Below are 18,861 nucleotides of genomic sequence, written 5' to 3'. Positions count from 1 at the left end.
GCTCCAAATTAGTGTAGTCTGTGAAGAACCTCAGTGGATGGTGAACCCATCATCCGTCAATAGTTGCATATGAGTAAAGGGTCCACTAAAGGAGATCCAGATTTCTGACCCCTTTCCTGTGCTAATGTTCACACGAAATGTCCATGTGTCAGGAATAACTTAAATATTTCCGCATCCTGCTTTTTCCGGGATCTTGAACCATCGGATTTCTTCCCCTTTCGTGCCCTGAAGTCCTTTCTTCGTGGAAAACACTTTGCTGCTGATGATGAGGTGATTATGTTGAAGTTTTATGTCTATTTAAGCTACACACTGAGGTGCACTGAGTACATTTTGTTTTAAAAATGGAAATTAGCCCATCCCAAGGAAGAATTGGTGGATATTGAAGCATTTTTTAGTTCTTAGAAGTACTAAACCCATGCCAGAATTAAGTACTTTTGATTATGAAATAAGATATCAGAAAATGTGTGTTCAAAGAGAATGTTAATTTTCTTCAGTGGTGTAATAATAGGATGGTACTGGTCGCAAAATACGTGCTCAGAGCCCTTCTACTTCTGTTTTGGGAAGAGGATCTATATAAGTATGTAAATAAACTTTTAGCAAGTTATCCTTCATAAAAGAATAAACACAAAATTGAACTTACTAGCATACATCTAAAGCAGTCATTTGTGCTTGCTGTTTCAAAACAACCAGCAAACAGCGAAAAAATAAGGGAGAAATGTAATAAACTTCACCCATCAACATCGAAACAAAGATGTAGTATTTATCCGTTGTTACCATCTTAATCACAAGATCTCCATTTATATTTTAGAGAACCGATAAATAGTAAACCAAAGTCTGCAGAAGACAAAAGTCTTTTCAACGACATTCATCTCTTATGTCGTTAGCCTTCACGACATGAGAGATCAATGTCACTGAAAAGGCGTTTTGAAAAGACACGAAATCCAGTAGGCCAAGAAAACTAACGGAAGGGGATCAACGAACCTTGAAGATGGTGATTATATCATCCCCCATATCCTTAAAAAACCCGAACAATGGAGCTCCAGATGTGAACGGGACTATTGTTAAGTGTAGGGAGTTATATGGACTTGTTTCACATTGGAGAGTTGCAGATCATAAGACTTACATCAACCGAATTCGAACTCAGCCAGATGTATTTCATTGTGGGGAATCTGAAACGAAAAAAAAAAAAAAAAAAAAAAACACGAAAGGTGTAGTTCAGGCACTGTTAACAAGAACAGAAAATGTTAAATTGCCCACCAATGCTGATGGCACACCAAGATATGAAAGAAAGAGAGAAGAATGTAATGAAAACCATGCGCGAAAAATATGAACTCAATTCCAAATACTACGTAACGAAGCTATAACGATTTTATATACACTAAATGGGCACTTTATTAGGTACGCCTACCCTTTTATAAACTGGATCGCTTCTTCGGTAACAATATCACGTGTTCGTACCAATCGATATAAAGAAAGTTAGAAGATGAGCAGGGATACCTGTATGTGTTAATTACAGCGAGAATGGGCAAGAATGATTTAAGTGACTTTAAACGTGGGTGGCATGGGGGTCGACGCCAGACGCGCCGGTATGAGTATCTCAGAAAACACCAATCTTGCTGGGGTTTATACATACGAGAGGGTATCAAAAAGTTCGTACCCTTACTTAGAAATAATAGCGCTAGAAAGGTGAAACTTCACAGGAACTTTAATCCTTTTCTATGTACTCTCCGTGTATAGTAACACATTTCTCCCATCCACGAATCAGTTGTTTAATGCCTTGATCATAGAATCCGCACTTTTTGCCTGAAACGGCGATTCCACTTCATTGATGACTTCCTGAGACAAATCAAAGCGGCGTCCAAGCAATGGTTTCTTCATTTCTCGAAATAAGAAGTCTGACGGTGCTAGGTCAAGAGAATACGGTGGGTGCTGCAATAGTTCGAAGCCGCACTGGGCAACAAAGTTGGTGGTGGCAACAGCCGTGTGAGACGGTGCATTGTCTGACAGAAGACGTACACCTTTGGTTAACATTCCACGCCTTTTCATCTTCAAAACATCGCGTAACTTTTTCAAAAAAATTCTGTAGTATTCTCTGGTAAGTGTGAAACCATGAGGTAGGTAATCTGTCAGAATAACCCCTTTTTTCTGTCCCAAAACACGGACATCACCTTCTTCGCAGATGGAGTGGTCTTTGCCTTTCTGGGAGGTGGGGAGGAGGTGTGCTTCCACTGCTTTGACATGTCTTTAGTCTCCTGACCATACTGGTACACCCAGCATTCGTCATTTGTCACCAACCAATCAAAAACGTTCTCAACATCCGCTTACACAAATCCAACAGTTGGCAAGAACATTGCATTCGACATTGCTTCTGGAAAGCGTCAGCAATCGTGGAACCCATCGTGCGGAGACCTTAGACATGTGCAGATGGTCATGTAAAATGCTGTGGGCAGATCCATAACTAATTCCCACTGTATTTGCGATAAAATGAATTGTCATACATCTGTCACTCAGCACCAGCTGCTCAACCTTTGAATTCTGCCCATACACAGCTTTCATTTCTATGTCAATTTCCTGAGCTTTCTTGCCCTGAAAATGCAAGAACTCGATCACTGCTCGATACTCCACTTTGTCAACCAGAGCGTCCTTCCTCAGATTCCGGGCTACAATAACCAAACAACATCCAGCCAATAGCGATCCTGTAGTCGGAAACAGCTCGTTGATGAGACAGGTCAACGGAGACTGGCGAGACTTGTGCAAGGTGAGAGAAAGACTACAGTCAGTCAAATAATAAACCAGTACAAAACAGTAGCATCCGAAGAGTTATTTTAGAACGAACAAAGTACGGTTACATTTACATTTTTTAGTGAGTTCGCATCCTAGCTACCCCCTAGGCTTCGCCCATATGCAGCTAGTTTTCATGTTTACATAGTTCAATCAACTTTTAGTTAATTATGATAATAAAACAAGTCAAAAATAGAGAACCCATATGAGTCAATTTAAATGTAACTATGACAATTAAGAAACAAAGAGATTAATAGTGCAGCAATTATTTAGCTTTGTGGTGAGGAATGGCCATCACATCCCACACCACGAGTTACCGACCCAACCACGAGGAGGTAGGTCTCTACTATCTAAGTGCCGCGCGTCTTATAAACACATTTCAATAAAAGTACAAAACTGACCAAAGAACTCGCTCGAGCCGTGCACGGAGATCCGTATATATCGGACAATAAAGTATTTTTCGTCCCAGCAATTACTTATGGAGCCCCAATATGGTACGTCAAAGCAAGAACTGCAGTAAATAAAAGAATCCTCGATACAATACAGCGAAAAATACTCCTCACCATCACCAGGGCGTGTAACACGGTGAGTACCTGTGCGCTGCAGGTCCTGGCGGGAACTCTCCCTCTGGACCTGGAGGTGGCGAGATGTGGGTTGATGTACTACCTGGCAAAGGGAACACCGACCACGTTTGACACTTTTACACTGGACCCTACAAACAACTACCCAAATGGAAAAACAGAAAATCATGGAACACCTGAAAGAAACTTGGCAGAGGAGATGGCAAGAGACGACCAAGGGTGAAGTCACACGGAAATTTATACCCTACCTAGACAAGACCTATCCAAAAGCCCCCAAATGGTTCTACCCAGGACTGAACACCACCTTCCTCCTGACGGGCCATGGGCCCTTTAACGCAAAACTGAATGCATTCGGATTGACCGAGGACCCAACTTGCACCTGTGGCAATATGGAGACGTGGCAACATATCATGCACAAATGTGAATGCTATGAAGAACAAAGATCAGTACTCATCACCAGTATAAAGTTTGTACCAAAAGACAATGAGCATCACCTCCTGGATTCGGAAGACGAGTACACCGCGTTCAGCCGCTACGCCCAGGACATCTTTAACAGAAGGAGAACAGAAATCGCTATCCGCAACAATATGGAAACATCTGAATAGAACAACTCCATTGAAACTAACCAAGGAGGAGACATTCAAGACTACAGCATGAACATACCGCATGACTACAACCGATCAAAAGAAATTACCAACAAAGATAACTCTCCATTCATGACCTGGTGCAAATGGCCAGGACTGATGCTCTCAACGAATATGACTACCTGAATTGACATCAAAGCAGTACTACAAACTGACCAGAGTCATCACTCCTCTTCCTGATCCCATAAGATGAACACGAGACAAGTGAGACTGAATCAAGACTGTGACCTACCTGAAGTGACACTGAATCGAACATCCAAAAACCATGACTGTGACCGCAGCTACGCTGTTGCCTCGCCTTTTGGCGATCTGGGTTGGACACCTAGTCTGGCCCACTTTCTCTCCATATCCTGGCGGTGGGAGGGGCCGGGACCGTCCCCTCCCCCCGTCTCCCCCGTTTACTTCTCCTGGTGCGGCATGGGCATGCCACACTGATATCTGGGGTCGTCTACTCTATTGGCCTCATACTTCTGTCTTTCCCCTCCAGTCTTCAGTCTTTCCCCCCACTCTCTCTCTCTATACATCACAGTGTACGCCCCACACGACAAAAACTTAAACTTCCAAATTATAACAGCCAAATCGTGCATCAATTCCGAAACTTAACCTCATTAGCGAACCACCCCTTAAAATCGCGTTATTATTATTATTTTTATTTATTTTATTTTATTTATTATTTATTTTTTTTTTTTATATTATATATATATATTTTTTTTTTTTTTTTTTTTTTAGGCCCTAGCCACTGAAATCTCAGGAAATTAGGTGGCAGGGCCTGCCAGAGTAAATAATTATGCTGGGTGTACCTGGTCTGCCTCCACGGGGCTGAGTGTGGGCAACGTTGGGCCCCAGCAGGGGTCTAGCGGCTAAATAGCCAGAGGAACAACGATACACAACACTATACTTCCAAATCCCATACACTTTTAAATCTCTGGCCTTAACAGTGATCTGCTACACCCACAAAGAAAACCACGCGGAGATGGGGGAAACCCCTGGTGCCGTTTGACACGAACACACTTTACACTTTACACAATAAAGTATAACGTGGAGGCCAGTCTCCGGCTCTCCAGGAGCAAAGGTCTGAAAGCCTAGCAGAAAAAAACTGGATCTCAAGCCATGTTTGATCAGGTCGCAACAGGCCTTCAGCCTAAACTATGGCTAAGGTCTACGACTAATAGTATGAACGGAGAGCAGGAAAGCGTACGTCTGTCTTCCCTTCTCAGAATTAGTCCAATGAGCTTTCCAAATGGTGTCTAACTCATCACTGATTTGCCTCCCCTAAGATGTCGAAGTCAGGCGAACCGGGCTCGAACACAAGCCAAAAATTTCTCCCAACCGGGCTCGAACACACGCCCAAAATTTATCTGAGAATTCCCCCCTCTTCAGAGCAAACACCAGAACGGTACGGTTACGGTGAACTCGGGAATACCAATATTGGACAGTACATTGGAAAGAATTCTGCTTCCTGCTGAATGGGTTCTTCCACCAGGGTAATGGGCAATATCACAAGGCCAAAACTGTACAGAACTGGCTCCGGGAACACGAGAGTGAAGATCGAAGGGTGGAACGAGCCCTTCTGTATACAGATCCGCAAGCAGCCAATTTGCATCAACAGTGGGAAACAACTGAGTTAGCCTGGATCAGCATCGTTAAATCGATGCCACGATGAGTTCAGGTGTTATAAGAGCTAAAAAATGAGGCCTGATATCTATTAAGTGTCCCTAACAAAGTAGCCACCCAGTGTACATATACAAGATCTGTATAATTATATTTGGCGTCTCTTGGTCGATTTAGGTTAACAGGTTCTACTTCTCTTCGCCTTCATTTTTCTTGACGTTAAAAGGGAAAAAAAAAAAAAAAAAAAAAAAACTTAGCTATGTTACCAGGGTAAACATGAACGTAAATAAACTGACTGCGCATGAACTACGATTTTCAAAAGAAAAAAAAAAAAAAAAAAAAACGCATGCCAACTGGAATCAAGCCAACATTCCCACTCCATTTATTCTCATCCCTTGCCACCAGTGCAGAGTCGGTGACTAACAACAATGTCATTGTCCTACATGGAAATATGTTGACAACACTTCCCTAGAACTCCACAGACATACTTCCGATCAGCACAGCACATACAATCAATAGCAGGAACAGACCCGACCCTTAATGAAAATTAAGGCATTTAGAATGAAGAGCACTTTTATATTAAATTATAAAAAGCTGGTTGGCAGACCCGTAGGGCAGCCACTTCCTCCCTCCCCCTACACCAACCAGGAGGGATTCCAGTCTGTAGAAAAGACTTTTATACACCATATGCATCTTCTCCACGCATAACGTGTACACAAGAGTGTTTTAATGAAGCTTTCGGGTATCTCAGGGTGGAGGGGGAGGGGTTGACCCCTCCTCTGCCTGTGACCTTAACTTTATATTTCGGTTAAATTTAGAAATTTAACCAAGAACTAAAGAAACGTATGCTTGCCGTTTTACTCTCTATCTGGACTGTAGACTCTCATACATCACACAGAGATCCGCGGCTGACATGACAAGGATAAATTTTAAGGGAGTTTTGATAAGGAAACATCGCAGTCAACAAACAGTAAAAAGGGATCAAGGAATAGGAACAACGAGCTGCCACCCCGGGAAATGTAAACAAGAGGTAGTTTGTTTGGATAGCAGTTTACGAGGTATTTCTCTCTCGTCAGAGGACAGTTAAAGGAGGTGATAACTTTGACAACTTGCACTGATGAGGAACACCTGATACCTAAATTTCCAAAATTATTAAGTAATCATGCCATTAATAGACAGTAAGCAACGCAAACCGCATTATAAAGATTTAAAATCCTTTTATACAATCCATAATGCACTCATAAAAACTATTTTAAAACTGTGCATGAAAAACATTTATTTTTATGTCATTTTTGAAATATTTCCATGGAAAAAACACTACAAGCACCTGGCATTTACTGCATTATTTATTAAATTATTCATTTATATAAATTACCTTTCTGTTAAATTCCTAATATTCAGCGATCATAAAGAATGATTTATTATATCATTCGTTTAATTCTGAATAATTCTATAAATTTATTTCATTTCATTTCAAAGATAATATTGATTTTAAATTATAAAAACAACTTACGTTCATATGAATTGTGTTTAGCTTCCATTTTGTGGCAATATTAAAAATTATGCTTTTACACCGTTAGAAGCGAAACCTAACGGCAGTTTATGTAACTGACACAAAAAATTAGAAAATATTTAATTAATTAATTATTTATTTATTTTTGTGTATCATCGATCGTTTGCAGTAAAGGCTATTTATTTTTCATTCTGACTATCAAATATTTTTTGAGGTATGAAAAGTTAAGTACCGGAGGCAACTAATTTCAAATGAATTAAGTAATCCATGATAATTTATCAAAAAGATTTTTAAAATATTTTTTTCAATACAAAAGGACAAAAATAGTGTCATATGAAAAGCCACTTACGATGAAATCAAAGTCCATTTATTTAAAATGGACTTTACATCAACAGTTCAAGATAAATTTTAAATTCCTTTAAATAACTTTAAATTACTGTAAATAACTTTAAATTTCTGTAAATAACTTTAAATTCCTAATAAATATTCTATAATTTCTTTTTCTAAAAATGCCAGTATATAACGGTTTCAAAATTATTTACATCTTTCAGTTCTGGGATTCTACTGCAGAAAAATCAATTGAAAAAAAAAAAAAAAAAAAACATACGTACCCCGTGGAAAGGGTCGTAGTATCCCCAGCAATTTCCTTTTACCTGCGGTGTATACCAATGATATCGCTGATGTGAACAGAAAGAACAAGGACCGTGAGGTGCATGCCACGAAGGGCAATCACCGGGTAAGCTTCCCCTATGACCCCTGGGTGCTTTTGATGGAGATGCACGTCTTCTAACAGAACTGGAGGTTGAATCGTCACAGCTGTCAGTGGAGTCAACTGTCGTTAGTAGGGTATCCATGGATGGTCTGTAGTTGAAGGTCCCATTTCCGATTGTCTGTACATCCCCCTCAGCTGCCCTCTGTAAAGAAGGAGAGGGCGGTTTGTCTCGTACGGGGGTAGATCTTCCACTCCACTTCACACACCCTGCAGACCCAGAGGCCTGATGGTATCCATCACCTCCGTATCTCCTGGAAGTATTTTCAAGCATTGGGCTTCTTGTGATAGCACGAGAACGCGGATAACTAGCGGGGGGAGGTTTACTGGGATAGTAACCAACACTTGAAGGGGTGGTAGGTCTGGCACGTTCCTTGCAGTCATCACGCAGGTTTTCATAGCTGGAACATCGCCTGTCACTTTCATAGCTCGCAACGGCTCCTCCAAATGTTCTTTTAGGGCTGTCTGGAGGAACACGCGCCATCGGCGAAGACCGGTAATATTCCACAGGCCTGGCGTCTCGCCACGAGAAGGACGATGTGCTCTCGCTACTCTCAGAGTCGTCGTCCGCTGCTGCCGACAGCGGGGCGGGTGGGGGCGCTGCTTGCATATACGGCGGCTGACAAGCAGTCCTCGTTCGTTCATTTCGCACTTTCGAAGTGTCGATATTCGGCATCAGTGCGTTCGAATTCACACCCTTCGTCACGGAGTCACTACTTTCCTCGACAGTCTTCAAGAGAGAGTTAATATTTGTTGCTCTTCTTGGTGGAGGCGTTGGGGGTCTCCGAGGGTGGTGCTCCTCCGCCTGATTCCAGCTCTCTTCTTGCCATGACGTGAACAGAGGGCCGCTCATTACCGCACGACCCTTTCGGAAAGTGTGCGTCGTCCAAATGACAGACCCACTTAAGACTGGAGTATCTGCGACACTTCACAGTCAAACAAACGTTTCCTTTTATTCTTCCCGTGCCGCCATCTTCGGTGGGTCAGTCCAAGGTCACCGGGATCAGCAGTTCAAGGAAGCACAGTGCCGTGTTTCCTTGATTTCTCTTTTACACCTCTTGGATACAGTTTCACACGGAAGCGCACGATGGGGTCAACCGGCTTCAGTTTACTTTCGGTATGTAGGTCAAAGGGCTTCGATGCCGTAGTGATTTAACAGTCTGTCACCGAGATGACCAAACAAATCCAAACTCGCTGCCAGATGATTAAAAGTCCAATAAACGTCATCAATTGCTTCGCACATGAACCAAACAAACGCACTTCTCTCTACAGCGTCTCAAGTACTCGGAGCATGAAGATGCTCTCGCTGATAACCGAGAGCTCTAAAACCTCCTGCGAAGGAAACTCGCTGCCCCTATCGGTTAGCAGGGGAGTTGAAAAACACATATGCCCTACTCAGAGCTCAGCGAACGAACTTATGTGTTTAGGTCATAATTATATCTACCGCTGTCCTCCTATTCCCCATCTGAGACGCCACCGCATCGACCGCACCCGACGTCTGGCAGCTGCTCCCCCTCAGCCCCCTTTTTCCATAGTACCTTTCATTATCCGCGTGACTCATCTTGACCTCCGCACAAAACGGAGACATTAGTGCATATGGGTTTCTAGCATCCCTGCACAAAGGTCATGTGCCCTAACATATCTCCCTTTACTAGCTCAGAGTGATGTCAAGTGCAGGAATGTTTGCAAGGGTTAAGCGATAAACGTTGACCACAACAGCAGTGGAAGTACAAACGAAACTGTCTGACGAAGTTGAAGCCGTCACAGACGTTTTAGTTAATAGACAGCTGGGCTGCGCAGTAGTTACTCCGACTGCAATAATACAGCTCATTGCAGTTGGAGTAACCGTTAACGATCTTGATAGTCACCTTTTTTTTTTCTTAACTAAATTAAGAGGCCAACAGAAGTGGGCGATTCCAGAAGTAACTAAACGAACAGAAGCTGTTAGATGAAAACATTTCATATATGACAGTTGTTATGCCACCTTTTCTTCAACAACTTTGGTAAGCAAGAGGATTTTTCATACTTAAGTTTTGGGCTCTTCCTACGTTCGGAGTTCCATAAGTTGTCCTGTTTGTAGTTGTCTTTCAACAACTGTCTTTCACCATTTTTAATTCAAAGTCATCATACCCAACTAAAGTACCAGGACACAAACAGTAAAATCCCATTACAGTGAATACTGTTTAATTGAAAATTTCAACCCAACGAATTATTCTCAAAGTTCAACAATGCATAAAATTCATTTGATTGCAACGAAAGAACTCAGATGATGATGTGTGATGATGAATTTGAACACCGGTGGTGGATGCAGTAAAGTTGAAAGTTTGTATTAAGGCGCGAAACAAAAGTTAAACATTAAAATAAATTGGCGTAGTAATAAATGCAAGAAATAAAACCTTACATCTACCGTACTGTATTTCTGATAAATAAAATATATTTTATTTAACGATTTTATAGAAAGAAAATTTCTAAATAAATATTTTTATTTTTGAAGCACACATTTTTGCCATTTTTAGAAGCGTTGGCATATACACTGTCCAGTCAAAATATTATGAAACCCCATGTTTTAGCAATCTACCGTTCTTCCCGCCTAGTGGCACAGTGTCGCGATAAATGTGATACTGCAGCTTGGTGGTGTGGTCGATACTTCATCGACAGGGGCAAGGAACATGATTTGACAAACTTTGAAAAAGGAATGACTGTGCCAATGACAGGCACCCACGCCTCATCGATGGTCGTGGTGAATGTGGGTTGTCCCAACTTGTACGAGCCGATAGACAGAAAATCGCAAAACTGCTGATTATGGACTCCAATCCAAAAAACGACCAGCGGTGTTTCGAAGACGCAATGAATTCTCTTTTGTATGTACCCCATAGTAGTTGCCAGTCTAGATACCCATGGTTATGGCCACCCATCACCAATGGCCTCCAAAGTTCGAATATAAACGGCATTGGTCCATTAACGACTGGAGAAAAGTTTTCCGATGAATTACGTTTCTTACTATGCCGTGTGGACGGTAGATGGAGGGTGCGGCGACCAACTGCGGAGAGGAATCACTCCGATGTCCTGGTTCGACAGAAGCAGGCAGGTGGCAACAGTGTTTTGGAATGGGGGATGTTTTCTCTTGGCGCCCCCATACCCTTCAACCGCACTCGGAATGATAAAAACTACCTACTGTGGCTGATCATGACCCCTTCATGATGAACGTCTTTCCAGATGGATTGCCCCTTCGTATGTACACCCCTGCAGCAGGATAATGCGTCCTGCCACATTGCTAATATTCTTCGAGGATGGTTCGAAAACACGAAAGAGACCTCCAGGTGTTACCGTTGTCGCCGAATATGAATCCCATAGAACAGCTCTGGGATTACATGGCTCAATAGATCCAGCTTTTGGATCCTCCACCACGGACTATCGCAGAACTAAGGGATGCAATCCTGGGCGACATGGTGCAACATACTTCCTGCAATGTTCAGAAGTCTTTTAGAGTTCATTCCTCATCATGTGGCAGCGGTAATGACGTTAAAAGGAGGACATACACACTATTAAGTAGATAGTCATAATGTTTTTACTGAACAGTGTACATGCATAAAGCGCCTATTGTTTTCACAGTGTTTGTCCGTCCACATGTAATAACTCAGTCATGTATTTTTATGAAATATTATATGTCGCTGTTTTAGAAAGATTTTTCCAGCTTTCCAAATTTCATTAAAAATCAGTTAATTATTATTTCTTTTTTTCATGCATATCACATAGGCTGTCCATATAACGTATACGGACAGCCATAATGTAGCTGAAGCAGTGGATACTGTTTGTTACCGTGCGCTTATTGAATAAATAGTCATTGATTTTTTCTGGTTTGTTGTTATCAGTTTACTAAATACATAAATCATGAATTATTACTATTTGTTTATTGTATTACTCGCAGCCTAAAAATTAAATACCTATTATATTTCAATTGTTATTATTATGCAGGAAAAAATAAGTAAACTGCATTACAAAAGCGATAACAATATATTACGCAGAGTTATAAAGTATTGCAAAGCGTGGAGTGAATATTACATTGAAAGGCATGGGCAGTGAAGTAAAAACAATTACTTTTATATATTATTAGTTAATGAATTAGTGATTAATTTTTTTTTCACTTTTTTTTAATTGAATAAAAAATTCAATTAATCTAATAAAAATATTTAATAACACCCTGCGTACATTACTCCAACTTCTATTTATTCAATATTAATTTTGAAGTCGATATTTAAATAAAATGAAACAAAATTTTTAAATTTCTAGAATTTCGAGAATATACCAGGATGGTGTAGAAGATTCGTGAATATGGTAGAATATTGTTGAAAGTAGGAGTATTGCTTCAATATTATAGAAAACTGTAGGTGATTCTAGAGTGTTTGCAATAATATAAATTGAGGAGAAAGTCGAATACCCATTCAGAAAGAGTGTTTGGTGTAAGTTTTATAACTCTGTATGAGAAAAGTTATTCCATGAGAAGTAGTGGCAAAAAACTTGGCGTATCATTTAAAGGAGTACAAACTACCATTCGATGATTCAAGGAGACTGGCAATTTAAAGTACAAATCACGATCAGGAGGACCGCGCGTAACAATGGAAGCACAAGATAAGACAAACACACTGATTTTTAAACGCAATGGACGACTTACTTCAGCTGAAATCCAAGCTGAGTTCAATAGGAACAGAGAACTGAACAACTTCGCTCAAATAAGCAGGACTTCATGGTCATATCTTCTTCTTTCAGTGCCATCTCTGAGTTCAGAGGTCGGCGATCACTTTTTTGAACTCCTTTCTATCTTCAGCACGTCTAACAAGTTCTTTGAATCCCAATCCCTCCCATCTCTTGATGTTATCGATCCCCTAAAGGCAGAACTACATATAAATTTATACCAGATGTCTCCTTTACTGCCAACAAGTGAAATTCCCTATGGTTCTTTCCAAACCTCTACACATAATTTATCATAACTGGACATGGCTCTTTCAATTCCAAACTCTTTCAGTTCAGAATACCGATTCTTGCCTTTGTCTCCAACTGGAACCATCTGCTTTATCACTGTCCTCTTTATGCTGACCTACGGAAACCCTACAAGACCGTATAAACACCTTCTTACCTGGCAACGAAAAACATCTAGTAGAATCTTCCTTACACCTTGGAATCCTACAACAATTTGCTTCTGATTTATTTGCTAGAAGAAAAAAACTTCTGTTGGCCAATCCCGCTTCAGCTTCACCTCCTACAGTGCCTCCAGCACCTTCAATAATGTCAGCCTCAACAGTGAGCGGTGTCTTGTAAAGATAAAATATTGTCACCTTGAATAGCTCTAGAAGATCACATAGATCCATTTTTTTTTTTTTATTATTATTATTTATTTTATTTTTTTTTTACTTTTATCCCCTCAGGCCTGGGCAACCCAAGGATTGCTGGCACCCACTGGTATTGCACAGCCTCCAGTGGGTGCGGGATTTGTCCAATCTTAGACAATTCACTTTTATCTATTTTTTATTTTAAATTTATTTATATATATATATTTTTTCTCTTTTCTTTTTTTTCCCTCTCTTATTTTTTTAATTTTATTTATTTATTTTTTAATATATTTTATTTATTTATTTTTTAATATATTTTATTTTTACTTTTGTGTAATTTTCTTTTTTCTTTTCTTCTATTTTCTTTAGTCGTACTGTCTAGAGAAAATAGAAGAAAGTCTGGGCAACTGGTTTTTTTTTTTTATTTATTTATTTTATTTTATATAATTTTACTTCACCATCATTTTATTTATTTTATTAGCAATTTCCTTTTTTTTTTTTTTTTTTTTACTTTCTATCTATATATATATATTTCTTTATTTGATTTTCCTTTTTTTTCTTTTTTAAATTTCATTTTCTATTTTTTAATTAATTATTTTTTTTTCCTACTCTTCTCTATAAATTTTTAACTTAGTTTATTTTATTTTACTTTTTTTAACTAAATTTTTTTTTTTAATTATGATTTTATTTATTAATTTTTTCCTCTATGCTGGTACCCTAAGTTTGGGTAGCTGTTGGTACGGGATTTGCTGGCACCCACTCACTATCTCCAGTGAGTGCGGGACTTCGCCCTCTTCAGGGCACACAAAGATTGTAATGGTCTATCTCTACTTGGCTAAGGACATATCTAGTTGTGGCCCACCTCCTCGTGGTGTTGACGTACATCGGGCACGCTTTCCAGGAGATCGCCTGCCCGGTGGCAAAGAGGCCAGAAAGAACTAAACAACACAACAACATCACAGAGTAACAGGGCGGAGATGAACTTATGTTCCTGGAGCAGCTATACAGAAAATACTATACATATCTACATCCATGAGGTTTTTCGTCGGCCAACTCTTCCCCTCTAGGACCACCAGGAGCAACTCGTATTTCTTTCCTCTCGTGATGCGTCCCAAGTATTTTACCTTCAGTCTTTTCACGAAGTTCGTCACTTGCCGATTATGTCCTATAATTTGTAACACTTGTTCATTTGTCATCCGCTTCGTCCAGGGAATCCTCAGCATTCTTCTATACACCCACATCTCTAAGGACTCCACTGCCTTCACCGCTGAAGCCCTGAGTGTCCAAATTTCAACTCCATATAGAAGTAGTGGCCACACATAGCACCTTACAAACTTTATGCGTGTTGCCAGTGCAAAGTTTTTTTTCCGAAACCCGTGATTTGTATTTCATGAATCCGAATTTCGCGATCTCAATTCTGATCTTAATCTCTTCATCATGGTCATATAGCGATCTAAAAACCATTATTAAAACCGAAAAGTCGAAAGAAACGGTTGGCTTCGACTCAGAGCCATCAACATTGGACAATTAAAGAGTAGAAAAACGTACTGTGGATGGATGAATTCAATTTCAGCTCTGAGCAGAGTTTCTGTGGGACGATCACGCCCACTACTTAGTTAGCGTCATTAGCGCCATTTAGGAATGACGTAAATGTTCGTTCAACTTACATGTTAAATAAATCTTTGTAAATTCGTGGTGGTCGTTCTACACCACAGTAATTTATATTCTTTTAGCGATTCTTCTCGTCTTTTGCATATCATGTCAAAGACAAGCAGTTGGGTTGTAATACGTAACAGTAGAGTTCTTGTATGTCATCTGATATGAGTGCTTCTAAATTATTTCCAAGGATTGATCTATTTGTGAAATATGCTTGTTTTTCCTTTTTTGGAAATTCAAATCTAAGAGTAAACTTTCAGTCACAGTCTTGATTGATAACAATCTTTTGCGACACATCCTTATAATCAGCACTGGGCTTAATATTAATTGGATTACAATGTTGGTAGCAAGAGAAATCAAGTTTTAAATTTGATTGTATTTGATTGTATGTGATTGGAAAACTTGTTGTATTTCTCCGAATTTTGACGTAAATGGATAATTTTGATCACGTTAACTCTAGAGGACATTTTTCCACTGCTCTCAATGTCCCAAAGTAGTTCGCTTTCAAATAGCCACAATGGACAAATTGCCTACAAAAGAAGTTCTTAAATGCCCACGAATTTATACAAAAGAAGTATGTAAATATGTTTTAATGAGCTCATTGTAGGATGAAAAACCAGCATTTTTCAACGCTACTTTCCATTGTTACTACTGCACTATTACGAGTATAGGGATTGAATGAAATTCGTTAAGATTGTATTTCCTTCCATGAATTGTTACGTAATAACTTAGTCCATTGTTATTTATAATATAAATATAGCGTCCTTTGTGCCATAACTTTATCTGAATTTCTGGTTGAAATAGGGTGACTACTTTGGTTAAGGTATTGATTTAAGAAAATTTCCGAATTAAGGTTAAAGTAGTCAAAATCTCGTATGATCATCTAATCTGCCAGGTGATCATCACTGTCCTATTGCACTAGGTCTTCTCACCGGGTGCGAATTCGAGAATAAAATCGAATTATAATTAATCGATGACAACGATCCACTAATTTCTACATACCATCTAGGAGAGGAGAGGTGAGGGGTATTGTAGGTAGATATTTCGTAGCTGCTATTACTAAACAAAGTATGCAAATGAGCATGAATGGGGATTTTCTCATTGGCACAAATGGACAAAGTTCATTGGCATGTGGCAAGTCCACAATCAGCACTCATCTATTAGGGCATGCAAAGTATGTTAATGGTTTCTTTTCTTTCCTTTGGAAAAGGTGACAGATCGATTCGATTTTGAATCTCCTTCAGGGCTTTCCGTGGGGTCAAGAAAAGTTCAAGTCACTGAAATGTCAATCGGACATACGAAGGAGAGGTTGTGGTGAGGGATTAAATTAGAATTGGAGTTTTATAATGAGTATGGAACATGTAAATTTAGTATGTTGAGTTAATAGATCCGTTGTTCTCTTCGCTAGACGAGCTAAACAAAGATGGTGGATTAAATTATAAAAAATCGATAAAAACTACAAGAATCAACATTAGTGACTGCATAAGTGTCATTTAGGAAGTGACGTAATTTGCGTCATTTCCGCGTTTCATTTTCGTGACAACTTGGTTTTACTTCAGTCTGAAATTTAGTAGGTTCCGCCAAAGATGTTTTCACAAAAAAATAAATAATAAATAAATAAATAATAATATAAAATAAAAAAAATCACCTCCAACAAAAAAACTTCACTACAAAACCTTCATTAACCAAAATTGTAAAATACATGAACAGATAAATTAATTTCTCTTGGGTAAAATTGCACTTGAAATAAATAATTAAATATCAATTTTTATCAATAAATATAATAAAAATAAACGAAGATCAAATTTTTTATTTTCCAATGATCTCTGTCTATTCAACAAAATTGTTGAATGATGGTTGTACATGACATATACTTCACGACAGCATTTTGAGTCAATCTAGCTTCTATAGGAGAGGTTTATGAATGTGATATTGTTTATTCCAAATCACCTCAGCGAGTTGGAATTAACGATACCACATTCATAAATATTTGATCAGGTAAAACCTTATATATACCAAATCATACGAAAAGTTTTGCATACAATATGAGTAAAAATTATAGAAATGATCTATGCGTAAGAAGCTTCTGAGCATTCTTCACATGGCAACTAGTTCTTCAAATTTCAACTTGTTCAAAGTCTTCACTAAAGGTGCTACATTATCGCATCAAACGAAGCAAATAACGACGTTTATTTCGTTATGGACACTGCTCTTCGTGGACTCTAAGGGCATGCAAGGTATGTTAATTCTGTATTTTTTTTTAGCTGATGCTGTATAAGCTTGTTTCATTGCATCACATGATGCAATAAAACAAGTTTATACAGCATCAGCTAAACAATTTCATCCATTCGCTCCAATAAGTTCCTTGAATTTATTTTAGCTATCAACTTCCACAACAACGGATGAAAGTTTGTTCCAAGAAACTACCCGCTGACTAAAGACAAATTTCTGCACATCTACAACTGTATTTCCTCAATTTGAGTATGTCCCCTGCAAGGTGATCTGATTGAGGTGTATAAGGCTTTGAATGGGTTGAGCAAGCTCAATGCTGTTGGGATTCTTCCTGTTGTTCATATCACGAACCTGACACTGCAATTTTCAGAACTTAAGCCTTTCTTGGTAAGAGCACCCGTTTGTTCCTCTCACTAATCTTGTTGCCCTTTTCTGTATTCGTTCTAGCAATTCTACATCATTCTTAAAATGAGGCCTCCAGATCTGTACACAGTACTCAAGGTGTGGTGACTATTTTCTTATACAAAGTGATAATCACCTTCTTATCCATACTAGCAAAATTCCTGTATATCACTCTGGCAGCCTGTCTGCACTAAGAAAATTTCATATCTAACAGTACAATTATCCCCAGGTGTTTTTCATTCTCTACCACCCTGAGTGTAGTACCGCACAGCTGGTACATTTCTCTGTAGTTGCTACCCATATGCAGTACTTCGCATTTGTCGATGTTAATCTTTAGTTGCCACTTCTCAGCCCAACCATTCTAGATCCTGTTGCAGTGGCATACTGTAACAACCCTCCCAACCTTCGTATCCTCGGCAAACTTCTACATTAAGCCTGATATACCTTCAATATCATCGATAAATACCATCAATATCATTGATAAATATACAAAACAACAATGGGCTCAACATCAAACCCTGGAGGACTTCACTAATAACATTAGTCCACGAAGAGCAGTGTCCATTGATTACCACTCTCTGTCTTTTCCCACTCAACCGTTCTTCTATCCATTGTAGCAACTTGCCTCTAATGTCATACTGCTCCAATTTGTAGAGTAGACCCGTAAATAAATTTCCATTTGAAATACCCGATCACACAGGTTAGAATGGTGTACCCTTCTCCACAAAAATAGCCTTCTATGAGCATTAATACCTTTGGAATTAGGGAAATAGGATGCTTCCATAGACTCAATCTCGGTATTGGAGAGTTTTTGCCCTCGGTACTTTTTACAACGAACACTAAGTATTTAAATATATATTTCTTCATATTAATACATATTTAAAATGAATACAATTTAAAAGTATTTTATTCGACGTTCATTTTGTCTGAAGATTACCAACCTTTTGGCAGTATGGCTGCAACCACTGACATATAAGCGAGATAGTATCGGGATCGATATCATTGGCCAAGGCTCTGTTTTCATTTGCATCATTCCTTGAACTACTTTCGATGGCTGCCTTCAGTTCGCTCAATAAGAAACCGATACTAGGCATGTAGCCGTTTGAAGATTGGTTAAATAATTTAGAAGGACAATTATCATTAATTCCGTCTTCAGCTTCTGATTTCGACCCTATAAAAATAAAAAGAAATTCTATTGGATTAATTAAATTATTATTATTTTCTGAATTTTTTATTTAATTACAATAACTAATAAGTTGCTGAGTTGAATACGCCGCATAGGGGCGCTGTCGTCGTCCCCAAAATAATTTTATATGCAGTATAATATATCAAACTCAAATTACTC

At 39.0% G+C, this 18,861-nt stretch overlaps 1 protein-coding gene across 5 annotated transcripts in view; it reads right to left on the bottom strand.

Moving 5' to 3' along the window:
- LOC150079885 (liprin-beta-1-like) overlaps positions 1–18,861 on the bottom strand; it is a 179,139-nt gene that overhangs the window by 125,255 nt on the left and 35,023 nt on the right. For 3 of the 5 annotated variants that reach the window (XM_090382231.1, XM_090382233.1, XM_090382232.1), the window contains exon 1: positions 7,742–9,609. In XM_090382231.1, the coding sequence (XP_090238357.1) occupies positions 7,742–8,752 (1,011 nt within the window). In that variant the 5' untranslated portion in view covers positions 8,753–9,609. Of the gene's footprint in view, positions 1–7,741; positions 9,610–18,457; positions 18,688–18,861 lie in introns of those variants that run through there. The other 2 variants (XM_090382234.1, XM_090382235.1) reach the window with 1 other exon arrangement.

This window comes from Mastigoproctus giganteus, chromosome 10 (assembly GCF_048544385.1).
Source record: "Mastigoproctus giganteus isolate SK-2022 chromosome 10, ASM4854438v1, whole genome shotgun sequence".
Taxonomy (NCBI): Eukaryota; Metazoa; Arthropoda; class Arachnida; order Uropygi; family Thelyphonidae; genus Mastigoproctus; species Mastigoproctus giganteus.
The sequence above is the reverse complement of the archived record's forward strand: the minus strand, read 5'-3'. Positions and strand labels throughout refer to the sequence as shown.